Source organism: Amblyomma americanum, chromosome 11 (assembly GCF_052857255.1).
Source record: "Amblyomma americanum isolate KBUSLIRL-KWMA chromosome 11, ASM5285725v1, whole genome shotgun sequence".
Classification (NCBI taxonomy): Eukaryota; Metazoa; Arthropoda; class Arachnida; order Ixodida; family Ixodidae; genus Amblyomma; species Amblyomma americanum.
In genome coordinates, this window is record NC_135507.1 from 2562579 (window position 1) to 2589994 (window position 27416).

At 44.6% G+C, this 27416-nt stretch overlaps 1 protein-coding gene across 2 annotated transcripts; it reads right to left on the reverse strand.

The window, feature by feature from the left end:
- Window positions 1-1331: 1331 nt before the first annotated feature.
- LOC144110789 (uncharacterized) lies at window positions 1332-26178 on the reverse strand. Of its 2 annotated transcripts, XM_077643883.1 has the most exons (5): window positions 25851-26153; window positions 20141-20189; window positions 19976-20076; window positions 11005-11091; window positions 1332-1461 (listed from the first exon to the last, which is right to left on the reverse strand). In XM_077643883.1, exons 1-5 carry the CDS (start codon window positions 25962-25964, stop codon window positions 1402-1404), a joined length of 411 nt encoding a protein of 136 aa, XP_077500009.1. In that variant the 5' UTR covers window positions 25965-26153; the 3' UTR covers window positions 1332-1401. The 2 variants fall into 2 exon arrangements, with proteins under 2 accessions (XP_077500009.1, XP_077500010.1); XM_077643884.1 differs by lacking the exons at window positions 1332-1461; window positions 11005-11091 and adding an exon at window positions 15451-16397 and having other exon boundaries at window positions 25851-26178.
- Window positions 26179-27416: the final 1238 nt, after the last annotated feature.

The following is a 27416-nucleotide window of genomic DNA, read 5'->3' on the forward strand; positions in this document are numbered from 1 at the left end:
ATGTCTTCCTAGGGTGAGCGGGAAGGGTTGGTGATGGAGGTAACGGCCAAAGGTAAAGACATAAATCGGCATTTTGGTTCCGAGAGGCTATACAGTATAACGAATGTAGGCCAAAGTATATGTGGTGCGGGATTACACAGAAGATGAAAGAGTTGGTCTGAAGCTGTCTCCCTGCCACACACTCGCTTTCACTGAATGCATGGTGTGGTAGTGTATAAGAGTCTGGCTTTGCGGCAATGTGCGACGACCACGTTGCAGTCGGGTATATAATCATCCCTTGTGCCCCTGGGGTTGCGAGAGGATCCTGCCAATGTCCAGAAGGAGCTTTCTCAGGAGAACGCTTGACCAGTTCAGTACCGGATATACCCTCATGCCCAGGTCCCAAATGACAGCTATGTGGTGCAGTGGAGCAGCAGAGTGCTGCCTGTAGCAGGGTCAGGGGAAAACTTTTGATCATTCTATTAACAGTTGAAACTTATGTTTGGAGCCTTCGGTTGAGCTTTAGAGCAGTCCAACTCAAAAACTGACAATAAAATTTACTTTTGTCTTGCGTCACAAGAATGTTGATGCATGCTTGCCACGTGGTAGTTCCCACCAGCAAGACCTTGGGACATACTTTGCTGGGATCCGGGTGCACGAGTGTGCTCTTTGCGGCGTTTTCTATTTTGGTGCCAAAATGTATTTATACGTACAGCGTGCCAAATAAATGTCAGTTGTTAGTTCGGCGCTGTGTTGTGTCAGGCTCCTCCTTTACCCTCCCTCTCCTTAGGCCTTATGCCTTGCGCAGTTTCACATATATCATGCAATTACTTCAATACAGTTGTTTCAACTTTTTAACAAGGCCTTGTGCAGTTTCACATATATCATGCAATTATTTCAATACAGTTATTTGAACTTTTAACAAACCTTCCATCACTAGAAGTTTCCATAGCCTGAACCTTACCCCTTTCTTTTGCCGCACTGAGGCATTCAAACTGAAATTCGCTGCCTGAAAACATCTGCTCGCTACCTACTGAAGAGGTTTTAATGGCCATCACTTCTCTGGCATTTCTATTATTATTTTTTACACGTTTGTATTTTTCCTACATGGCTTTTTTTCTCTCCCTGCCCACTCCTGCTATAGCCTTATTAAGGCTGCAGTATGTATAAATAAATAAGAAAAGCAGTTCGCACTCTACTAATACACCTTTTTTTTGCACTTTTTTCGGTCTCGTGCTACTTTGTTGTGCACCGTTACATTTATTAGACATGTAGGTGGCGCTTCTTCCAGAGTTCGGAAATGACAACGCTAATTCCTCTGCCACACATATAGAAAGGACAGCAGGCACACATAGCGTCCCTGTTTATGCCACATTATGAATGGCAGCCGACATCACGGCCAGCAGGAATGTCACAGCCCCCTCAGCTTGAACAGGATCGTTGGGTCACACTTCGCAGGGCAGCTTCCCATGCCGAAAGGCACTGCAGATAAGGACATTTCAGATAGGCAAACTCATTCATCAGGTCCATCCCAAATTTACACTTTCCGAAAGAGACTGTCATACAGGGCACCTTCTGGAGTCTTTAACATGTTCTGAACACTGACCTTCATCACGGTCTGCCCTCGGGTTTACGGGAAAGGGCACTGGTCTTGGACCTAGTACTTTCATTATTTAGTCCAAGCCTAATGAAACTACATAACCTTGCTTAGTTCAAATCTTGAATTTCTGCATAAATTAGTCAGTTCCTTTAATAGTCATTTTAATTACACATTGATTACTACCTCAGTACAAAAAGTAGCCCAATCAAAAATATTTTCAGTGCACAGCTACGTAGTGTAACAAGTAAAGAGCAGAACAATCGAAACCGTTTTTTCATTTTTCAGCACTTCGAATAACAACATTCAGGGCATAAATACGATGCATCAATAAACACAGAAAAACCAAACTTTTTGAAGCGTGATTGAGCAATTGTACTTTTATTGCAAGCACTGTGCCTCAGCAAGCAAAATGACATTTCCAACTAAGACATCCAGGTGTCCAAGTTTTTTCATGCTGTTAAAAGGGTCATGGCATTGTTTACCAACAAATCGTACTTTTACATTGCAACTAGTAGCCATGACGTTATTATGCGTACTTAAAAAAGAAGTAGGACTCTAAGAGTGCATTTGAGCTAGAAATTGTAGTTTTAAGTTATTGGCTCTAAGCCCCTCCCCACGGCAGCAGCGGCCATATTGAGGCAGCCTAAGTGACGTCACAACCTGTCGCCTGCTGCAAACCTGCCTGCGCGAACGCTTGATGCAGAGCAGAGTGCATACCTACTTAAGTGTGACCGTGGTACATAAGGTGAAGTCGCTGAGACCGGCAAAAGCTATACTCCACCTCATCAGTTCCTTGCAGCGCTATAGAAGGTAGAGACCTCCTCCCACAGCCAATCAGGAGAGCTTGTTAAATGTGTTCCTCTGCGACTCGTCATCTGCTGGCGGCTCACGCAGAAGATTATGCTAAACGCAAGCATTTTGGAAGATGTTATGCTATTTGGCACATTCATATTTTTCATTCAGCGTATGCAAATGGAGACGCAGCGATTCAACCCAGTGACATCCGATTGTTATAATGGGAACTATTTTTTTCAATAAACCAACGCTTCTCTTAGGACTAGAAGCGGCAAAATCAAATGAAATCTTTATTTCATGGTCACCTTAAACATGGAATGAGAAAAAAGCTGCTGTTTTAAGCAGCTTGACTGGTTCCTATCAAGTACAAGGACAACAGCGGCATACACAATGAAAAGTACTATATGCAAAAAAACTAGATTTATACAATAATAGATATTCACACTTTTCTGGGCACGCACAACTGAATTCAGAGAAAGCTACGAAACACTTGTGAGCGACAAACACTAATTGCATTAATTTATAAAGGCATACAATGGCAAAAAAATTAAAAACACAATATAATGGAAAGCAATTACAATATTAGAGTCAGCCATTTTACATGTGCAAAAAAGGTTTGTGAAACTCTCTGGCAGAGAGTTTTTCTTCTTTCACTTGTATCCCGCTAACTAACGAATGTTTCGCCGTTTTTGACCTACAATGTCATATGTTATTCCGATGCCCCCCCCCCCATGCAATACACCTTGCAGGATTTATGAGCTAATAAAAATTATGATGATGATTAGTACCCATTTGGTTAAACTTTAGAGTTTTTAGAATTAAGTAACACAACACGGATTCGCCGTAGTTTGTCCTGCTGACTTCCCAATATTCTGGATGTCATGTCAGATATGTGTATAATTTGAGGCGGATATCTGCTAATCATGATATAAAATTGCCATTTATTTTTGTCTCATTTTTCATCATCTTCCACAGGCAATAACTGTAGAAATTGCTGATCCAAATTAAACCAAACTTTTGCAGTAATGCAGCTGCAGGGTGATCTGTCACAGCGTTTGTGATCACTATATGATTTTGAAACCTCGCTAGCTTCTCAATATTTTTAGAAGTAGTGGTGCCCCAGATAAGAAAATAGTTTGAGATACACAACACACCAATTGCACGTGCTAATTTGGGTAAAACCAGAATTTTGTGTGCATCTCAAAGCATATGCCCATTGAATATTACTCCTAAAGTTTTGAATTTAACTACTTCAATGCGACTGCCATTTAAATAAAGAGCAGTTGGCCTTTTGCGCGGAAAATAACTGCTTCGGTCTTCTTATAGTTGATAATAGCACATTATAGGAGTACCAGTCCTGAATTTATCAAAATATCATTGGTATGGCTATATAACTTGTCAATATTATCATCCGTTCGCAGACATCATGAATTTAACAGACTGATCAATATGAACCATACCATTAATATATATGTCATACACCCCTAGGGAACCCCTAGTGAAGTGGGTTTAACAGAGGATGTAAAATTATTTATTGCTACATGCCGACGATGATGACCGAGATATCCTTGGAGAATATTATGAGCTGTGCCACGGATACTATTGGATTTGTAATTTTTCTGAAAGCAATTCACAGTTAATAGAGTTGAATGAACGCCTTTTGTAAAATCAACAGAAATCCCCATAACAAAGTTCCTATCTTCAATATGTTTCAGTGTATATTCTTTTCGGTCGAAAAGAGCAAATTCTGTGGAGTGCTTTTTACGCTTTTTTATATTGTAATTCAAATAAAAAAATCAAGTGAATTTATTGCTCATGTTTTGTTATAGGCGAGATGAGACAAAATGAAAGCCCAGTGGCCCATTTACGGCCACTGAACGTGCTGAAAACAGCAGTAACGACGAATTCAGTCAGAGGCAAGGGGTTCTGGTTCAAAGGGGACTGCCGTTTTGGAAAACGATGTTTGAACGTACGCAAGAGTCGCACGCTAAACTTAGGAAAATGTGCACTTAAAATGAGCATACGTTAGGGCTCAATATGAAATAGTGTTTGGCGCAAAAGCACCACGCCATACCCACATGCCTCTTTTATACTGGCACTGCATTCAGCAGCATCGGAATGTCGCCTGTGCACTCATCGCAGCTTTGGTAGTGCTGCAAGGAACTGCTGGGATGGAATATAGACAGACGAGGGAAGGACGCAGGCCTCCACCTTCCTCCCTTTACCCCTGGTGACAGTATGGACTCTGAATGGTGGCTGGAAGTGGACGTGGTCTAGGCTCAGAGATTCATGTCAAAAATAAGAGGAGGGGGTACTGGCACCACCTTTTGCTTGTAAAAATGGCCGACAACAGGATCGTTTTCCAGTGACTGGCACTGCCATTTAAAAGTCTGCTTGAAAGCTTCAGGAACCTACGAAATCTTTTCTGTCTTTTGTTAATTTCATGCACGGTCACGAATCTCCACCTCTTGTGGTGTTCAGAACATGTGACAAATGCACCATAGCAGGAGTGGGGACACTGTGCTCACACTCAAGACTGCAAGAGTGAATCGCTCTAACTCCACCCGAACCTAAAAAGTAGTCCACACTCGGTGAAAGTCACAGCTAGAGGGCCCGAGCACTGAGCGCCTCACAGTTTTGACAGCGATTTTCAGTGCTGCCACTTCGTTTCATACCACTCTTTGTATTTGTCTGAACACTCACCGAGACATTTGAGATGAACAAATGATACGTGGCAGAGTAATATGGTTTTGCAGACGCACTACTTCCGCAGCCCTCGCAGCGTTGTCTGCTAAGTATGAAACGAAGTATGCAGTAGACTCCCTTTAAGACCAACTTAAAGGGACCAGAAAACTTGTCTTATCAGAAGTGCCCTTAAGAAAGAAATCACTGGCAGTTTAGCTTGGGGCTAATCACGAATTATCTTGCATTAGCACGGTTAGCCCTGGTTTTGCATGGTTTATCTTGACTCTCTGCGGTTTTGCTTGATTTGAACTGGCTTACCTTAGTTAATTGGTTTTATGAAGTTTGACGTCCCAAAGCGACTCAGGCTATCAGGGACGCCGTAGTGAAGGGGCCTGAAAATTTCGACCACCTGGGGTTCCTTAACGTGCACTGACAACGCACAGTACACGGGCCTCATGAATTTTGCCTCCACTGAAATTCGACCGCCGCGGCCAAGATCGAATCCGCGTTTTTCGGGTCAGCAGCCGAGCGCCGTAATCACTGAGCCATCGTGGCAGCCGTTACCTTGGTTAATGTATCATGTGATGTAAATTTGCATGATATTGCATCCCTTTAGAGTACAACTGGTCATTCTCTACATTCATAGATCTCATGGTTAAGTGATGCACCACTGCCCTGTGATGGTAGGTGCTGCGTTCGGTGGGACATGCGAGACCCAGGTTGCTCTTCCCGCGGAACCTCTCACAGCCAATCATTAATTGAACTGCCACCTGCCTCAGTGGGCGGGTTGTGATGATGTCACAAGGTCACAGGACCTAGGGGGCCCACCTGCCACCCGGGCGGTTGGCACCCAGCTGTTCCAGATCGTGGAGGGACCAAGCAGACTGCTGATCAGCCGTTGTCAGAGTGGCAGCCCTACTTCTACTGTGCTAAAAAGATATGCGAGTGTGCCAGGTGTGTCCAAATATATGTTACAGGAAAAGAAGGAACAATATAGCCTTTCAGAGAGGGGATAATTATAGACAGCAATTATTGCACTACGCTCGAATTGATTTAAAGACAGCATGAAACAAGCTCACATTATCCTACTTGCAAATAGCATTGGTCTAGTACTCTTTAATCAGTTTTTTTTCTCACTGTATCTCACGGCGGCTACTATTTGTGTGTTTTGTTCCAATTTTTGCTTTCCATCCTGCCCACGCGCTTCAAAGGTGCCTAGAGGATATACCCTTGCATCTCTCTTATCTTGCTCCTTCTGCATAATCATCGTCATCCCGACTACACCCACTGCAGGACAAAGGCCTCACCCATATCTCTTCAAATAACCCTGTACTTTGCCAGCTGCGGCCACTCTATCCCCACATACTTGTTAATCTCATCCGCCCACCTAACTTTTTGCCGCTCCCTGCTACACTTGGCTTCTCTTGACATCCACTTCATTCCCGTTAAGGACCAGCGGTTATCTTGCCCTTGCATTACATGCCCTACCGAAGGCCATTTCTTCTCCTTGATTTCTGCAGCATAGCTGTTACCAACTCCAAGCGCGCAGCACCGATGCCAGGCCATCTCTGTGCAACAATAACACATATTGCGATGCCGCGACAATTGAAAATGCAGCCCCAGAGTTTTTAAGCCCCAAGTCAACGAACGGGTGCACTTTGCGAATTGTGCCGGTGCAGGCACAATGGTGCCCTGCCTTTTCCACACCAGCAAGTGTGCTCCTGCAAGATGGCTTCCCCGCAGTTTTGTGCAAAGGTATGCAGAAGCCATCTTGAGAGAGTATGATTTCTTGTGCAGAAGCATTTTGTATATTTTTCTGTTTCCTTGCCAGTGCCGTGCAAATGACTTAACCGTAGGACTTGCAAGAAAAGTTCACCTTAAGGGATTATAGACACCTAATTTTGGTGGCATGTTTTCTGCTTACAATGATGAGGAAGACACTACTATGCATGAATTACCAACCATGTGGTATTCACTTACGACCGCCAAATAATTTATAATTGAACTTTTCTCTCATGCTGTTTCGGTTTCAACAGCCGAACGATGGCTGTAATGTCAAAGAGAGGTTATATGTCACCTGAGGCATGGGAAAACTGCGATATAATTGCTGCTTCGTTGTTTTAATTCACTAGAATGTTGAAGCCAGGCTTCCTCAAGAACAGTAATGAGAACAAATGTAGAAGCGCCGATTATATTGCAGTTTTTTCATGCCTCACGTGACCTATAACCTCTCCTTGACGTCACAGTCATTTGAAACAGGTCAGCGCTAAAAAAGACAAACACGGCGAGAGAACGACGACACAAGGGAAGCCCTCATCCCTTGTGTCGTCGTTCTCTCGCCGTGTTTGTCTTTTTTAGCGCTGACCTGTTTCAAATGAAATGCTTAACCAACTAGCCCAGCACCAAGTTTTGCTAAGTCACAGTCATTGTTCAGCTCTTGAAACCGAAGCCAAAACAGCACGAGAAAGAAATTAAATTATAAATTATTTAGTGATCATAGGAGAATACCACGTGGTAAACCGTATATAATAATGACTTACACCTCATTACAAAGAAAACATGCATCCAAAAGTTGGGTGGCTATACTCCATTAAGTAGACATTTCACACTGAACCCTATGGGAAACCAACCAAATGATCTCGCATTGTTTATCTTATTTAAGAATTTGTCATAACCAAGCTCGTCACAAAGGGAGTCTACTGTACAAGCGCCAGCCAAATTTAAGTGCTTCTAGCTCATGCGTCCCACTTTTACGCCGCAGAATTTTGCACAGAGCTGGCACTTGCAGAGCCTATAATTTGCCGCTTTAAGGCCATCTGATTTTGTCTTGCACGTGAGCAAATCGCAAGCAAAGCAAAGAACCCATTAGTCACTTCTCTCACTTTTACTGCAGCATACATTTATCACTGTGGGGTTCACCCAACTATTCCTGACCATAAGAAATTCAGCAGAACAGCCAGCAGAAACATGCAGAGGCAGGTCAGGCATCTGCGACAGTACAGCGATGGAGAGACAAGCCACAACGCATGTATGCCTACCCACCAAGAAACAAGCCTACTTTGGTCCAATCTGTGTCCTCACCAAAGGGATATCAACTTTCCTGCCAAACCCATAGTGTGTCGTTCACTTGAACTGCTTCAGCCATCTCTCCTTCAGCGCCATACAAAGTGTTGAAACTATGGCTGGCCGCCCCCAGGAATCCGTAGCTCTCCTTCTGCTAATCCATCAAAAATCAGCTGCAATAATTTGCGTGTTGTGTTGTGTTGGGTTTTATGGCACATAGGCAGCTAAGGCCATCATGCGCCAAGCACAAGGCATAGAATTGCTTTTCTACAGAATGTTTTGGAGTATGAAAAAGAGGCGATGGTGCAGATGACTTAAAAATATTGTACTGCCTAGTAATAAAAGGGAAGAAATTTGGAAATGGCTAATGGTAAAAGCCTTAAAGATGGTCAGGCAGCCTAAGCGGCTTTCCTTGGCTAGCAAGGATCCTGAGGCTCCCAACCAATCAAATAAACAGCCTCAGCCTACTTCTCAAGAATGAGAAAGTGGCTGAGGTGTATCATGTATAAAAGCGATCCAGTGGTTAAAAAAAAAATTACAGCTTTTCAAGTACGCCTGCTGCTTTTAAAAAGCTAAAAATGGAACGTATGTTAACAATGGCATTATGTATCAGCTAAAAGCAATGTAGGGTGGAAAGGAATGCATTCATGATAAAATTGAGTGAAGTACTTTTTTCTTAGTTTTTCTAGTTTTATACATGAGAATAAAATGTGGTTAACCGTAAGTTCATCTCCGCATTCTTTGCAAACAGGTTTATCTTGTTTTGTTAGCAGGAAGTTGTGCGTAAGGTGAGAGTGGCCTATTCTGAGACGGTATAAAATCACTTCTTTAAAACGTTCTTGGTGCACACGTGACTTAAATTCACCTAAAATCGGCTTTACTAAGTGTAGTTTATTATTCAATTCGCTGTTCCAAGCCGATTGCCATTTTTTCCTTAACTTTCTTTGTACTAGTTTCATGCAGTCATTCAAGGGTATATTTACTTTTTTTATTTCCTTGCCACGAGCTTGAGCAGCACAGAAATCTGCTCGCTCATTGCTTTTTATGCCGACATGACTCGGGACCCAGCAGAGTTTAATGTTTTGTCTTCTAGCTGTGGCTGTTACTATGTCATGTATAATGTCACCAAGTATAGGAATGATTGCGTTTCTTGAGTGGAGGGCTGTAAGTATATTTAAAGGGACACTGAGGAGAAATTGAAGTCGGCTTGTATCGATAGAATAGCAGCTCCTGATCACAAAAACGCCACTCTTACTGAAAACAAAGCTCTTGTAATGTAGAAAATAGCAAGAACCAAAATACAGGTGTCGCCGCCACAGGCCAATCTCGCAAGTACAAGCGTGATGACTTCCTAGGACAAGAGGCGCCACCTTGGAGGAATTTTCCTTACTTCATGGAAGCCACGAATCTCTGAGGCTGGCAAAGGAAGGTTGCGCACCGCACCGCTAGCCGTCAGAAATCACGGAGTCTGCGTTTACGTCACGTATCACGTCACTCCGTTCTGAGATGTCATAAGAGTTGCCGTGGCGTCATAAGAGTTCCCTGAGTTTGAATCAGAGTGGCGGGAAAAACTTTTTCATTTTCGAATCCAAATTTCTTTGAATTAAATGCATCTTTCGCGCCCGGACAAGCGGCAACAAAGCCATGAAATGCCGAACTATCAGATTTTGCTAACAAAAAAAAAAATGATAGAGTTCTCCTCAGTGTCCCTTTAAAGAGTCTGTGTAAATAATAGCGTTTTCGAGGTTCTCGCTGAGTATTTTTTCTACGGTCACATATACTGCGTAACATTCTGCAGTGAAGATGGATGCGCACTGTGGAAGTCGTATTGTTGTCTCCGAGTTCCCTCGCACCACTGCACTTCCTATATAAGTATCCGTTTTCGAACCGTCAGTATAAAAGGCTGTGAATTAAACCATTGTATTTTTCCTCAAGTGCCAGAAATCAGCTAGAAAATCCAATAGAAGCATACAGCTCTCAGCACTTCAAAAAAAAATGGCTTGTAGACCGAGTGTAGAGCACCATTCCACTGCGCCTAATGCCATCGTCAGCAAAGTTCCATCTTTTTGAGCTGTAGTGCAAGGACATCCAAATCATCCAAAGTCCCAACTGAACTCCCAGAGTACAGATTTTGTTTCAGTGGCATTTCAGAAAACTTGCAATGCTCCTACATGAAAAGAATTTTTTTCATTATGAGTGAAAACTGCACTAGGTGACGTTGCAGCTTATGGTGTGCTTTGTCATCAGACTTTTTGACAACTTAATTTTCATTTCCTACGAGATGAAACTCCATAAAAACAAATATGTGCATGTGGAAAGCACGTTGTTGGTGTTGCGGGATGATTTACTCCTAGGGTGAACATAATGAGTATGTGGTTGCACTCTTCAGAGTGCTCATGCATCAAAGTGAAGCGCCACCTCCAGGCCCTTCTGTTCCTATACGGCCGTGCTGACTGTACTGGTGCTCACTCGCATGTTCACCCGAAGAGTGGATCACCCTGTACTTGGGTGTGTGCTCGTAGCTCAGGACAAATTACGAGAAGGGCCTAACATTGGTTAACCATTGACACTGTAGTGAAAAAGTCAAATATACATGGCAATTTATCTGTGCAGTTTCATCGTGGCAGGTGTGGCTCACAGAAAGGTGAGAATTAACAAAATTCTCTGGGAAAAGAGTAGTTTATGGGTGGTGCGACCCATGTAGGTGTGCAAGTTATGCACTGGAAAATACAGCAGGGGCAAAAGGCAAATGGACAGGCTCCTCACTTAGGCAGTGGACAGTAGCAAGGATATTGGCACACACAGCCCCTCTCCCCTTAGCAAGCGGCAGCCAAATAAGAAATTATGTGGCTATTGGATGACAGCCCTCTCCCTCCACTTACCTGTCTCTGACAGCGAAGCTGTGTCTGGGCCATATGCAAGAATGCCTGGGCACCTGTGGCAGCTGGAGAAGTTTCAACCGCTGCAGCCTGTGAAAACACTTCAATGTCTTATGCTGCCTCAGGTGAGCCGCTTTTTCTCTTATATCTGAAACATGCTCAGCAGGAATGCAATAAAAACACTGCATGCACATTCAAAGCAAGAAGCTCAAATGAAGTGCATTTCCACTCTGCCGAGTACATTCTGTTTCATGCTTGCTTAGTCAGGGCTTTTCCACCACAGCTCGGCCGACTACCTTGGCTTGGACACAAAAGCATTTTGTGTATCTAGAAATGCTTGCAATATACAGCTCTTCCTGCGATGTGTTTTCAGAGGTGCATATTATATTCTGTCCTGTGATGTTAGAAGAATTAAGCTTATAGTAAACACATCAATTTTATTTTCACATACAAAGTACAGCAAAAAAGTATGATTGAAGAAAAAGCTATGTCATTATGGCTTGACTAAACTCTAGTCACCCATCAGCAGTGATGGACAACATGCATGTACATGAATACAAAGAGCACCTTTTTGTCATTAAAAAAAATAAACAGGAAAAATACACACGAAAAAGATATAGTACATGGTGAGAAATAGAGAGAGTCTGTAACAACTGAGATAATAAACCAATACTTTGTTTAGTGGCAGATGATCGTTGTGTGAACAGTTCACTGACACTGTTGTGGGTTAGTTCATAATCATCAACCTGACTATGCCCACTGGAGGGCAAAGGCAGAAGGTTGACACAAGCCTTCGGAGCCCTGGAGACCTGCATGCACTCCAGCCACCATCCTGTTTAATAAACGTTTACTCACTCACTCACTCTCCCATGTCTCTCCAATTAACCCTGTCCTTTGCCAACTACGACCGCCATATCCCCACAAACTTCTTAATCTCATCCGGCCACCCAACTTTCTAACGCCCCCTGCTACGTTTGCCTTCTCTTGGAATCCGCTGTTACCCTTAACCTTAAGGACCAGTGGTTATCTTGCCTTTGCATAACATGCCCTGCCCAAGCCCTTTTCTTCCGCTTGATTTCGACTAGGATGTCATTAACATGCGTTTGTTCCCTCACCCACCCTGCCCGCTTTCGGTCTCTTAATGTTACACCTATAATTTTTCTTTCCATAGCTCGCTGCGTTGTCTTTAACTTAAAGTAAACCATTTTTGTTAGCCTCCACGTTACTGCCCCATAGGTGAGTACTGGTAAAAAACAGCTGTTGTATACTTCTCTCTTGAGGAATATTGGTAAGTTGAGAAATATTGGGTTAGTTGTATGATATCAATTTGTTGTGCATCCCAGTGATTTAGTATTGGAATTTGAACCTGCAAGGCTTCTCCGAAATGGCATTTCGGTCATGCAGTGACTGTGCAAACAGGGTGAGAAGCGGAATGCCTTACAGAAGGACTCCAATCCCAGCCATAGTGATCATCATCAGCAGTCTGACTATGCCTGCTGCAGGACAAAGGCCTCTGCCATATCTCTCTCCAATTAGCCCTGTCCTGTGCCAGCTGCGGCCACGCTATCCCCATCCGCACACGTAACTTTCTGCCGCCCTCTGCTACACTTGCCTTCTCTTGGAATCCACTCTGCTACCCTTAATGACCATCAGTGATCTTGTCTTCGCATTATATGCACTGCCTTTGTATGTGAAGCCATGTGAGGTAAGCTGCACAGAGGGCAAAACTATACACAGCAGGGAGCTTTAAGAAAGTGCTAAAAGCACCAGGAGACTGGCTTCACTACAGAAATCGGAACTGAAGTGCAGCAATGGCGCAAACGTAGAGCACCTGCCTTGCATACAACAGGACCGTGCTTTCAATCCTGAAGACGTGAAATTCTCCACCGAATAAAAAAAAAGATTCCGCATGTCGATGGAATTACATAACCAGGCCTGGGGTGTGAACTGATCTCTGTGACCAGAACCGACAGTACACTCCCTCACCAGAACAGGATTCGGCCACAACCTGCTATATGATTACACCAATTAACTTCGCCTCATTACAACAAAGTAAAAAAGACTGCTCGAGACCAAAATGATGCCCATGCTTCTTGCCCATCTACGTGAAAGCTGCGGTGACCAGCAGTTAAGCTGCCCCCGCCCTGCTCTTGGAAACTCTGTCACACACTATGCCATTTGCAAAGCAATCTTCCTGTCATCCCACAGCAACTTTTACACGACAGTGTGAGACTCGCGTTGTGCAGAAAATCTGGCATCGTGGTCATCGGTGGTGGTATGAGCAAAAACTACGGATTGGGTGAAAAGGTAGCTACGTTAAACATGGAGCGGTGGATTTGAAAAGTGATTAAAACATCAGAAAACTGCTAATTAGAATGTTGCAACATGACTACAACGTCATTAGGACATGTTAATGAATTGCATCATAGTCCTTCAATGTTTTTTTTCTGGTCACGAAACTCCGGCCAGAGTTTCATATAGGGACAGCGCGCACCGCTAGTGGCGCGGCTGCCGGAGAGGGGGCATGAACGGCCGCGTGAGCCCTGTTCTCAGCGGCTGTTTTCCGACCAACAGGCTCTCATTCGCTTGGTATTTGTGCTTTCTGGGAATAGGTATTTGGGCTTAGCATGGACGCTACTTTTCTGGAGCTTGGCTGCAACATCAAGACACTAAAAACCCTGTGCAATCGACGGTGGCCGCTAGTAAACCTTGCTAGCGGCTGTTTTCTGACCAGTAACTAACGCGCTTACTTTCTCTCGTTGCATTTTATAAAACCAATTTTGAAAATGAATGCCTGCGCATACATTTTCACCGCAGCTTGCCTACAATGTCACTATGGAACATCTAGTGTAGCGGTCAGAAACGTATTCATATGTGTCTGGGTTACGGCTCTCTCTACCGAGTCCTTGCTTTCATTGAAGTGCATAAGACTGCTTACCGCTGGCGCTTACCTTGCGAGAAATACTGCAATCGCATTAATGCTGAAAACAAAGAAATTATGGCAGCATTTTAAGAACCAGAAAGCGTGCTACAGAAGCGATAACGTGACGAATGCACCGGCAGTTTTATTGTGCTATCTCAATTTTTTTTTGCTAATACACCCGGAGGCGGCCAAGCCATTTGCTGAAGACTCTTGCCCAATAAGCCATTTATTTGCGCTTTGCCACGCTCTGACGACGGAGGCGCTGGCAAGTAGAAGGAAATTTTGAATTTTTTTGTTTTTTCAGTGCTCCCATGTGGTGGCTTTGCGCTAACCGTAATAAGGTACAAGCTGTCGGCGGCCACGCAATAAGCAAAAATGAGCAGTGACACGAAGCACACAGCAACATGTACAATATAAAAAGCGGTAGGGGTTTAATGTAGCTAACCCAAGTAGACAAGTGAAAGCACGTGTTTAGCCTGGTTAGATCATGGTTTTGCTTTTCTGGATCGTCGACATATCTGGCGACGATATTAGGCTCTGGTTAAGCTCTGATCGAGGTTAAGCTGATGTGGTCTCTTCGTTCCGCAGGTGGAAGTTGATGAAGACGATGATATGCAATGCGCAGCACGAGGGTTTGTTCCAGTCCAACACGAGGCGTGATAGGCTGCAGCGATAGCATAGTGTTCTCGTGCAGTGGCCAGCAAAGCTGATCTGTTTGCGCCGCCGCGAGTTCGAAGCCCAGTCGTGGCAATATTTATTTCAGTTATGCACCCTCAAGATTCTTGGTTGGGTTTGACCCCATGAAGTAGTGCTTTTGCACTAGAAGCTATAAGCACAATAGTACAGCTGTTTAAAATGCAACATACTCACAGATTCTTGTTAAAGTACACTGGCAGGCCTTCGAATATCCGTAGGACGGTGCTGGGCCTGAGTTTTCAGCTTTTCGCGTAGCAGCGATACTGCCTCTCTGTTGGCCACTAACTCGTTAGGCAGAATTAAATCCGTAAGGCCAAATGCCTCTCGCAGACACGGACATGCTTCGAGTCTAAGCTAAAACCTCCGCTTTCCTGTTGGGGTATCGCCCGCTTGCATATTTTACGCTGTTCGGCGTTGCTCGCACGCTGAACAGCAAGGCCTTTTCCTGTGTACCTCCGTAGCCGGAGCGGAAACCCGTCATGCAGCAAGTATTCGGCATTGCAGGCTTGTGCATCACGTGCACTGCACTTATTGCGAACAAAAGCATAATTAGAAGAGAAAATAGCTGCTGCCAAACCGCCGGTGTCCCATACCACCTGTAGTGCCTGTAGTCTCGCGGCCATGAGGACAGTCGCTCGCTTGCGTTGTTGCCCCCGCAGAGCTCTTAGCGCCGCCTCATGAAAGGCGTGGTCAACATATGAAGCTCTCCCATAGCGTTACGGAGAATTTTCATGACCAAGAAAGCATTGAAGGACTATGACTGCGCTGAAAAGAAAATTGGGGCAATTAGTAGGGAATCGTACCCTTGGGTTGAGATACATGACAGAAGCCAACAGCCACCGAAACCAAGGAGCATACAGGGTCCATTATGAAAGTAATGCACATTTTCTAGGAAAAATAGATTTATTGGCCGGACCTGTACACATGGTTAAAATTCTTCAAAATACTCTCCCCCTGCATCAATACACTTGCGGAGATGTGTCTGCCACGCATGGAAGGCACCCTGAAAGTCCTCGACGGTGATGCCTATCAGGAACGTTGTAACATGCTTTTGGATGTTTTCCACGGTCTCCCAATGCTTTCCTTTCAACGCTCTTTTCAGTCGGGACTGTAAGGGGGATGGGGGACCACTGGGTTGTTGCTCTGGGCCAGGAAGTGGGTAACAATAATAAAGGACGTGTGGCTGGGGGCATCGTCATGGTGGAGCTTGACCATGTCTTTGATGTCAGCCCTCAAGCGCACGACCCTGCGCTTCAATCTCTTGAGCATCTCCAGGTAAACGGCTGAGTTGACAATTTCTCCCTGCGGTATAAACTCAAGATGGGAATTCCTCGAGCATCAACGAAGACAATGAGCATCGTTTTGATGCGAGAGTTGCTCATTCGTGCTTTCTGGGGGGGGGGGGATGATTTTGTGTGCCACTCACTGCTCTGCGTTTTCGATACTGGGTCGTACTTGAATATCCAGGATTCATCTGCGGTTATGACAGAGTTAAGAAAGTCTGGCTAATTTTCAATCAAATCCAAGAATTCTTGACAGTGGACAATTCTTGAACTGTGAACATATGTATGGTGCCAGCAGTTTGCTGAATGCTCAATCGACGGTCGGAACGCAAAACTTCGCACACACGATCCACGTTTTCGTTGGTTCTAGTCGTTGTCGGGCATCCAGAACAGGGTTCATCGGCGACCTCCTACCGGCCCTCCTTCAACGCCTTTTGGCACCTCCCGGACTGTGACCTTGAAATGCAGTCGTCTTTGAAGACCCCTGGAAGCATCTGGAATGTTTCGGTTGCATTCTTTCCAAGCTTCATGCAAAACTTGATAGCGTATCATTGTTCAAGCGAACGCTCCATCGGGCTGTGTTATCTGCTCACACTGCTCGGAGTACATCTTTTTGGTTACAGGCACGAAAACAGACACAACACAAGGTAGAAAGAGGGGACGGAGCCTCCTCTATTCGTATTTCTACCTTGTGTTGTGTCTGCTTTCGCACCTGTAACCAAGAAGATGCACAGTTACCAACTTGCCCAGCAAGACGTTCTTTTATGCTCGGAGTAAACTGGCGACTGGCTGCGTTGGCAGGGCAGAACCATCGCCACATTTCCAGAACTGTTTTACCTCGCTTCCATGGATAGCCGCGTCATAATAAAATCATAGGTATTAATTTCATAATGGACCCTGTAGATGATATCCTTTTTTTTTTAATTTCTAGTTTTTAATGAAAGTGAGAACAATAAAGGCAGAAGAAAAAGCAACCACATGCCGCCGGTGGGATCTGAACCAAAAATAAGGACATTGTCTATGCTCCTTGGTTTCAGTGGCTGTTGGCTACCGTCATGTATGCCATAACGAGGACCTCTTTTCTCTTCACTTGTACACGTAATAGTTTAACGAGGGCCTCGAATCTGGCAGCATTGATGCCATGGGTAGCACAAGAGGGTTCTCGCACAGCTTCCGCCCTCAACAGTTGACCACGTTCTTATGTGGCACTCGTGATAATACAGGACGTACTACGTCCGCTGCTATGGACGAGGGTGGCGCTGGTGAGCACTTTCAAGGTTAGCTTACACTACACATAAAGAACCCCCGAAAGCAGCAGATTGGACAGCCGTTGCCGTAGCTCAGTTGGTAGAGCAGCACCGGATGCGAAATTCGGAGGTTGTGGGTTCGGATCCCACCGGCGGCATGTGGTTTTTTTTCTTCTGCTTTTATTAATCTCCCATTGATGAAAAACTACAAATTGAAAGAAAAAAGGGCATCGTCTACACTCTTGGGTTGAGCGTGAGACACGCTACACTCCAGAGACACATTTTGTACGGTTTGGTTAGTGGGGCTTTGTAGTATGCATGTTGCGTGGTCTTTCAGATAACGATTAAGAAAGAGGAGACAGTGTCTGTGTGGGCAAGAGGAACTGCTGACACTGACGGTACCCATTAACCTGTCTCATTATACCTTTAAAGGCGGAGCTTAAGTGTCCCTCAAACTTTTTGTGAACGATTCCTCACATTTCTTAACTCTGCTCCCACTAGATTCACATTCTGTGCATTGTACTTCGAAAAGGCATTGAAACAGCTCCCTTGTTGGTTACAAAAACCGCCTCAAATGAACAGGTACCTTGTCAAGTCAGAGGTACAATATTCAGCTTTTGTGTTTTTCTCCCGGCTTGAATTCCATCCTCTGATAGCATGCCCCACCTACCATAGCCTAATTGTGCAATATTAATTTGCCATATAATTCAGCACACTTTGCACAGGTTTCATGTGAAGCAGTTTTGCAACTTTTAGCAACCTGTACTGACTTGTGCGTTTTCATATTTTACATTCTTGGCCATAACCCGGCCCCAAGTAAACCGCCTTGCTACCAACTTTGCATTATGTCTAATGCCTTCAATCAGCTTCTCCCTGCGCATTGACTTCATCGTCAGTCAGCACATACTTTCATAGATGGCTGAGGCTGCCCACCATTCGAACCCCTCCAATCCATGAACATGTATGATGGCGTTTCTTTGTGATTAATGCCAAAAAAAGATGATACATACAGCTACAGTAATGCAAACAGTGAATTAAAAAATTTTCAAAGGCAGGCAATTCACAAAGGAAAACCACAAAAAGAAAATACGAAGAAAATGAATGAAAGAAAATATGAATTAATCTGAATCGCAGATGTGCCATTACTGTGACCTAGCTTTCATGCACAGCAAGATTCCCTTGCATTCTTTTTTCCCACTGCTGACTAATCTCTGCACGAGCATATTGAGTTTCAGGCGGCCTATTTGCAAATTTATCAATGTAGGGGCACACCTTCACTTCTACTCAACCACTCTGTGGCCGCCATTCAGCTACAGAACATTATGACAGAAACAAACGCTGGACAGCAGGAAGCGTGACTGACACGATGATGTAGCTTTGTGTTTCTGCCGCTGTGATGTGTCGAGTGGTGCACTGGAGCCTCGAAATGCCCGCCTACAAGTACAGGACCCCACATAGGAAAATGAAAGAAGCAAAAAATGTCAACTGTTGCTGGCATGGGCCATGGCAAGAGTGCTTCTGCTCACGCTCTTTACTGTCAAGATTTCCTCTATAAGACACCATTTCTGCACAAAAAAGATCATCCATGACTTGAAAGGTGCCCCCTTACTCAAGATGTCATCCTTGCATCACTCCCTCTCCTTAGAGCTGGTCCCCAATATTTCTAGCCTCAGGGAACCTAACGGCTTTCAAAAGGTGCCGAGGAACCTTGTGTGCCTTGACTTGAGGTTGAAGTTGGTTACAGCCTTTTAATAGATCTGCTGGCAATTGCTCCACTGTAGCAACACATTAAAAAAATGATGGACGAGAAGAGTTTGTGGCGCAGTCCTCTGAGTGAGCCAAGCACACTGCAGCTATTTGAAGGCTTCCATCCCTTCCAGCCAAACATGGATGCAAAACATAGCACGCAGAAATAGAGGCACTCAAAAAATGCCTAGATTCAATTAGTAATGACCGGCTGCATAGTGAGGCAGTTTGCTGTAAGCAATTACTGCATGATTAGTCCCTAAATAAATTTGGCGAAGTTAAAGTGGAGGTTGAGGCATGCATGGATTCAGATGCCCTGGGTACCCAAAGAACTAAGTTTGAGAACCGCCTGAGCTACATGTGTATTAGCCACTGCCCCCGTGCTCCCTCTTTGCATCACTCCCTCTACTGTGAACGAGGCATACCAGGTGTTTCACCTATCAGTTTTTGGTTCAGCACTGTCAGCGGTGTAGCGCATCAGAATGCAGCTAAGACGTGCTAACTAGTAGGTTAAGAAATATGGAGTTGTTAACTGTTTATCTATTGCCGTTATGTCTCCTTATTTATTCAGAGCCATGTAGCCCACAGTAAGTAACATAAAGATCAGTTTTCAGAGTTTCCAAAATGCAGTTACCCTTGGTGCTGTGGCCCAACAAATTTGGACTACATTGCGCTAAAATACATGCACTTTCAAGAAGCTTGCAGGCAAAGCAACCCCTCCAGTGCATGTAACTCGTTGAAATAGCCAAATTTCGCTGCGCCACAGCGTCGAGGATAACTGCGTTTTCAAATGATATTAATTACGGTGGGCGACACACCTCGGAATAAATGAGACTAACAGTGATAGTTCAGAAGTTCACTATTCAAAATAAGTTAACCAGCCTACTGTTAGCACATCTTAGCTGTATTGTGATGCACTACAGCATTGACAATGTTGTGCTGAGAAAAGCAATCTTATATTTTAAAAAGCCTATTTTTAGAAATTGCAGAACATTTTAAGTGAAACATCCAGTATGTTGGCCTCTCAAAATAAAAAAATTATTTTTATAACACTGAACAAGGCTAGAGGCCAGGCTCACCTGTGCATGAGCCACCTGACAGCTGCGCAGCGCTGCAGCAAGTGTGTCCAGGCTTTCACCCGTGGCTGCTAGGCTCATCTCACCCAGCTGCCGGCTCAGTGCTGCAGAAGCACCAGCAGTTCAGCTCAAAAGGTGCACTTAGGCATCAAGACAGCCATTGCTCACCTTGCTGTTGCGATCGAATCCGCTGCGCCAGCTGGCCGGTTGGCCACTCCTGTGTGCACAGTGCAAGCACAACACACGCATTCAGTGTGGCACTTTACACTAGTATGGCACTGTAGCACAGCAGGGCTCCATCTCAGACACCGTCTTAGCCAAACCACTACAGGGAACTGACCCTCTTCTGAAGACCACCTGTTATGCCCCGAGCTCTGGCAGCAGTTAAAGAAGTAAACAATCACTGGCACACACCTGAGTAATGAAAAAAAGCTGCCGATTAATTATTGGTCAATTCAGCCTTGACTTACCATCAGCTAGTTGGCCTGGTTAAGCTAATTGATAGAGCAATTCTAACTACCTCGTTCAGACTGTAATCTCTAGTTCAAGCCCCAGGCCAGGACAGATATTTCTTCAACTGCAGGAATGTTGTTGTGTTGGGTTTTATGGCACATAGGCAACTCAGACCATCATGCGCCAAACTCAAGGTAGGAAAAATTTTCTGCAGAATTTTTAGAAATTAATTTTCGGTAGTGTAGAGAGCGTAAAACATTGCTTAGTATTACCCAATGATAAAGAAATTTTATGAATGGCTAATATAAAAAGCTTTAAAGAAGGTCGGGTAGACTCAGCAGGCATCCTTGGCTGAGCAAGGATGTTGAGCTTCCCAAGTAGCAAAACAAAACCTCCGCTTTCTTCTCAGGAATAAGAAGGTGGCTGAGGTGTATAAAAAAAATGAACTGAATGAGTGGGTAAAAATTTAGAGTCTGTTTAGGAAACCTGTTTCTCTTAAAAAGCTAAACACACAGGATATGTCGACAATTGCATCTTCTCCCAAGAGCAACATTGGGTATAAAGGAATGTGTTCGTTATAAAATTGAGTAAAATAAAGTTTTGCGCATGAGTATAAAATTTGATTAACTGTTAGCTCATCTCCACATTTTTCACAAACGGGTTTGTCTTGTTTTGTCAATAGAAAGCTGTGTGTGATGTCTGTGTGGCCTATATGGAGACGACATAAACAATGAAATGCTCCTGGTGCAAACATGACTTCCATTCACCTAGAACTAGCTTTATCAAGAACAATTTGTTATTTACCTCGTTGTTCCAAGACGACTGCCATTCTTCTCTTTATTTACGTTGTAGTAAGTTCATGCAATCCTTAAGGGTTTATTGAGTTTTTTATCTCCTTGCCATGAGTTTGTGCAGTGCGCAAATCTGCTCTCTCGTTGCCTTTTATTCCGACATGGCTTGGGACCCAGCAGAGTTTTATATTTTGTCCTTGAGCTGTGGCTGTTACTATGTTTGTATGACATCATTAAGTAGAGGGGTGATTGCATTTTTAGAATGGACAGCTGTAAGTACACTTAAGGAGTCTGAGTAAACAATAGTATTTTGAGGTTCTCATTTAGTATTTTTTCTATGGCCACACATACTACATAGCAATCCGCAGTGAGTATAGATGCGCACTGTGGAAGTCGTACTGTTTCCTCTCAATTCCCTCGCACCACTGCGCTTCCTAGGTAACCACTTGTTTTTGATCCATCAGTATAAAATTCCGTAAAACTACCATATTTTCTTTCGAGGGCAAGGAATTCTTGTGTTATATGTTGTTGTGGAGTTTGTTTCTTCCAGAAATGTGCAAGGGTGAAATTGCAGACTGCAGGGAAATTGTATCATGGAGGTAGTGGGTCTCATCTCTGCGCAAAACCAGGTAATGTGTTTAATACACCAATATCCTCGCACATCTCTTCAAATCACAACAGCAGTGGCCCGGTAGCTTGCGGTTTGTTGTTAAAGAGTGCTCTAGATGGGCACGTTGTAGCGGTGGGGCATTATAGATGCTTCTGCAGTGAACAGATTTTAAGAATGTATAACCACGAGAGCATGCTTCTTCTGTCTGTAAGTGATGGTTCGTTAGTTTCAACATAAAGACTGTTTACGGGTGATGTCCTGTATGCACCATTGGGAAGACTCAAACCTAAATTATGCACTGGATCCAGTCATTTAAGATACGATGGTCTCGCTGACCAACCAACTATACATCCGTAATCTAAGATCGAGCGAACAACAGACCGATAAATTTGTAAAAGGCATGCCCTATCAGAACCCCAGTGTTTTCGGGAAAGTACTTTAAGTATGTTTAAGGATCGGGAGGCTTTCTTTTTTACAGCATTAATGTGAGGTAGGAATGTCATCTTTTTGCCAAAAGTAATGCCTAGAAATTTTACTTCTTTTTATATGTAGTTCAATTTTGTTAAGATGCAAGGCAGGGTCTGATTGTAGACCTCGTTTTAGGGAGAACAGAACGCCCGCTGTTTTCTGTATGGAGCACTGGAATCCGTTTTTGTCTGCCCATGTCTCTAGTCTGTTTATTGTTAACTGTGTTTGTCTCTCACATGTTGCAACATTGGAGGATGTGCAAGCTATTTGAATATCGTTGACATAGACTGAATAAATACATCAAGGACTTTGGAGGTGGCACTGGCCCTGCCATCGGCTCGATGAAAGTGGCCTTGGCAGGTGCCGGAGTGCTGTGTGGTGCACCGCCCCTGCACACCCCATCAGCGAAGTTGGGTCTTGCTGTGAGGAGAATGTGTTGCTAAGTGCAAAATGCCTTCTCGCTTCTTTAAATGAAATATTTCCTTCGTCTTTATGGAGACTATCTCTTTTTTTTTTCTTCCAGGACGGACACACCCTGGAGTACGCAGAGTGGTCTCTTTCGCAGTTTGCGCAACATAGTGCTGCGTCACGTTCCTCAGAATAGGGGTCCTTCAAAGCATATTTCGTGCAAGTTTTTCGGCTGCGGCAACTCTGTGAGCCGTGGCCAAATTTCTGATAATTAACACTGACGGGGATTAGATATGTAGTGTCTGATGTTGACCTTCAGGTATCCAACTTCGATAGCTTCGGGCAAGGTGCTGGCGTTAAATGTAAGGACGATGTGTTTAGTATCTATTTCTTTGTTATCCTTGCGGATTTTGATACTGTGAACGTCAATTACATTTTGGTCAGAGAGTCTTTGAAGCATTTCAGCTTCTGTTAGACGCATGAGATAACACATCGGACTGTGGTGAGAGATCGGTGGGGTGTCATGGAGACAGAGATGTCTCCTATAGATGCAATGTTTGAGAGTTTTGAGCACTGGATGCTGTCACGCAGTTCGAGCAGTAAGTCGCCGCTGGCCATTTTTGATACCTTGTAGTCAGGGTCCAAGGTATCTGTTAAGCAGTTGGACACAAGGAATGGAGATATTATTCTGGCTTGTTTTTCATCACTTTGACTGTGAATCACATGAAACTGTGAATGTTTGTTTCTTTTTCGAGAAAAAATCTGCTGCTTCGTTCCGCCTTCTGAGAGAGCGATCACGTTTGGAAAGGAGGGGAGCCATAAAAAATTGTTTTTTGGTCATGGTGCTCGCCACACACCATGGCGACCAACTAGGGGACGGGACAGGAACTTACAAGCAAGGCCTGCCCATGCCAGCTGTACACCTCAACTATAACCAAATAGGACGAAACCCATGGTAGTTCGCCACACAAGGTTAACCCTCGCCGCCAGGAAAAAAGGAAAGACCCAGAAGTGAATAGGGGATATGAGAGTTGTGAGAAAGAAGACAGCAAAGTGAAAAATAAAGGGGAGGACAGGAAAAGGCAACTGCCGATTTCCCCCAGTCGGGTCAGGCTGGAGGTGCCGTCTACAGGAAGCTGGGTGTTTCGCCTCCGCCCAGGGGCATTAAAGGTCCAAACACTCGGCATCGGCTCAACCACCAGGATCCCCCTTTTCCCCGGACATGGTGACGACGCTCATGGCTAGGCGCATGTGCTCGGGTCCGTGGTGATGCACTGTTCACCATCATCCCCCTGCGGGGATGTCCCTGCGGATGCTCAGGAACCCGTGGTGTTGCCACTCACCAACATCTGCACACTGCAGACGCCCCCCTGCGGGGATCAACTGTAGAGAAGCCTGCATAACTTTCCTTTGATGTCTTAACTCAAAGTAGTGCTAAAGTTCGTCCCCAAGTTTAACTGTACTACCCTGGGGAATCCCCCAAATATGCTGGACTCTGGCAGCATCACATGCTAAACCTAAAAAATTAGCAAACGTAACAGTGTAAATTAGCAAAGGTAACAGTGGAAATTAGGCAAATTTCCACCAGTCATGCAGAAATGAAGAAGGTGCAAATATCTCTTCGGCAATGTGCCCACATTTGTCAGATTTTTCACACACACGACAATGTGAGAATACACGACAGTGCAAGTACATACTGACCAAGACGAGTACAGGTGCCACAGAATTTTACAGCCGTGTATCAGACTCAGCCTAGATTTTACCAAAACCACTGTCATGCATTCTAAAATTCAATGCTAACTCCAAAGCATTCCTCACACACAAAAAAAGCCACTCAAAGCATTCAAAGACTGGAAAGAATTGTACTTATGGATAACAAATCACAGCTGCTAGCTCAAGCCAGTAACTGCAGCGTTAAACATCACTGTCCTGGCAGCTGTGCAACAACACATGCAGCAGCTGAGCAACATGGTCACTATATTGAATGCCACATGCAAAGCAAACAACTCCTAACTGCTCATGCAGGGCTCTAAGCTCCTCCAAAAGACTGGCAAAAAAAAATTATTGGTCTCAAAACCATTTTTCCACAATATCAATATCTTTGTGAATACTGGAGTAATATGCATGCTGAACAACATGCAGACTGCATTCATTTCAACATGAAATGGACGACAACAAGTCTGCCACCAATAGGAGGAGTATAAAAGTTGTGAATCCAACCCTGTGTTCATTATAGTCCCAGAAGTATGCAATTTAGACCGGTTCTAGGAAGTACCACTCGTGCCACCATGACAACATGAAAGGCTGGACACTCTTTCCCAGTCCCCACAGCACAGACATGCATGACAGATGTTGCAGCTAAAAGCCTGTACTGCAGATTCAACTTCGGTGGATGCAACCAATGTACAGTAGAGTACATACGGCACCATTCTAAGCAAGAAACGGATCTAAATCACACAGGAAAACAATAGGTAGAAACTAATTAGGTTAATGCACGGGAAAAACTAAAACACTACACGACTGAACAGGGGGGGAGGCGAGGTTTGAGCAGTGGGTGAATAGGGGAAACTATCTTTTCTGGGTCATATGACGCACGAGAACCGGCGTATTCAGCATGATGTAGCCGAGACTCGTCTCCCTCCTGTTCAGTCGTTTAGTGTTCTATATTTTTTCCCGTGCATTAACCTAGTTAGTTTCTACTTATTCTTTTGCTGTGTGATTTAGACCCGCCGCGGTGGCTCAGTGGTTAGAGCGCTCGGCTACTGATCCGGAGTTCCCGGGTTAGAACCCGACCGCGGCGGCTCCGACGAAACGCAAAAGGCGCCCGTGTGCTGTGCGATGTCAGTGCACGTTAAAGATCCCTAGGTGGTCGAAATTATTCCGGAGCCCTCCACTACGGCACCTCTTCCTTTCTACTTTCACTCCCTCCTTTATCCCTTCCCTTACGGCTGGGATCAGGTGTCCGCGGAGATGTGAGACAGATACTGCGCCATATCCTTTCTCCAAAAACCAATTTTCAATTTCATATGAGGGAACGAAAACACAAATGCCAACAGTGTACTGCTGCTAGTGCGCGTGGCACAGCCTAGAATAGGTGGAATCGGAAAAACGAACGGCATCGTATTGCCACACTTTCGCACCCACCTACCTTGGAAGCCACCACAGGTACTGCTGTGGAGACCGGCGAGTACTCACGGCACGCCAACGCGACGCCAGACACTCGGCCGACTTCTTGCATCTCAACGCTGGACTCTGTAGCCATAACTGCCAGCAAGCGCCACCTTCGTCAGCACCGGGCCCAATGCACGAAGTTGACGAAGTTGCCAAAGTTACCGCTTCGCTTATTACGCGAGCTGTCCGTTGGCGAAAAGATCGGAAGTTGCTACTGCGCGCGACGCGCAAGAAATCGCGCATGCGTGTTATCGAGTCAGCCGTACATATTCGATGCAGCGCTTCCTCTATGTTTACAGAGGAGGCGCTGCTCGATGAGTTGCAGAGCGTGAAAGCAAAGCCTCGTAAAGGAAAAAGAAAGCACACACAGCGCCGAAAATGAAAATTGGTTTTTGAGGAAGGGAAATGACGCAGTAACTGTCTCACTTATCTCGGTGGACACCCGAACCGCGCCGTTCCCTAATGGAGGGCCCCGGAATAATTTTGACCACTTGGGTATCTTTAACATTCACTGACATCGTACAGCCTGCCAAAATCGGGTAACGCTGTACGGCGCTGGTGTAATGAATAAGTTCTAATAATGAACTCGCGCGTAGTTCAGCGTACTGCCCCGAGCATGAACAAGGGCCACTCGTCAACCTTTTACGCAAGGCTTGTTAAATTAGAGGAGGATAGACTCCTAATTTTGGTGTTTTTTTTCTCTACAATGACAACGGCTAAATAATGTAGAAATTTTTCTGTCACGCTGTTTCGGTTTCAACCGTCAGTGTGTGGTTATGCGTCACGTACGTGAGGCATGGAAAAACTGCGATATAATCCCTGATTCATCGTTTTAATTCACCAAAGTGCTGAAGCCAGCCTTTCTGGGGAGCTGGAATGACCACGAATGTAGAAACAGCGTTTTTTTATTTTTTCCATGCCTCATGTGACCTATAACCTCTGACGTCAATCATTTGGTTGGCTGTTACCGAAATAGCAAGAGAAATAAATTCGATAATAAATTTAGCTCTCATAGGAAAATACATGGTAGTCCATGTATAATGCCTTGCACATCATGAAGAAAACACGCACGCAAAAATTAGGTGTGCATCTTTAACACGGTCCAACTGGTTGAACGTCGGCCTCTAATACCTAATGTACACTTGTGGATACAAAGTGTTCACATCGGCGATCGGGTGAGCTTTTCAATGCCAACCAAAATTTTCTCTAGTGAAGTTTCAGCATGCAGGTAACCTACGTCCTCCAAAAATGAAGGCAAAATGCACTGTTCATGCAACACTATTCATCCATAGCCATATTCGCGGAGGTTGATGAACCGCACCCACACATGCATTTTGAGCAGCCCACGCAGGATAATGCAAGCAGAATGTGACAGCATAATATTAAAACTGCTTTAGGAAAGCTAGAAAGTTACGATTTACTGAACCAACTATTTCTCCCTCAGCTGTAGCTGCATTCACACTCACCTGTGTGAATCTAATGGCGCAGGTAGAGATGAATGCCACATTTGGGCTTGCCATGCAGCACGACCTGAGAGACTTAT

What these genes read in the sequence shown, in the direction of transcription:
- LOC144110789 (XM_077643883.1), bottom strand. Translation starts at nt 25,964, where the DNA reads ATGGCTACAGAGTCCAGCGTTGAGATGCAAGAAGTCGGCCGAGTGTCT. An exon ending in GATTCGATCGCAACAGCAAG is followed by an intron (nt 20,077 to 20,140) that starts GTGAGCAATGGC and finishes GTGCTTCTGCAG; the next exon opens with CACTGAGCCGGCAGCTGGGT. An exon ending in AGCTTCGCTGTCAGAGACAG is followed by an intron (nt 1,462 to 11,004) that starts GTAAGTGGAGGG and finishes CCTTATCTGCAG; the next exon opens with TGCCTTTCGGCATGGGAAGC.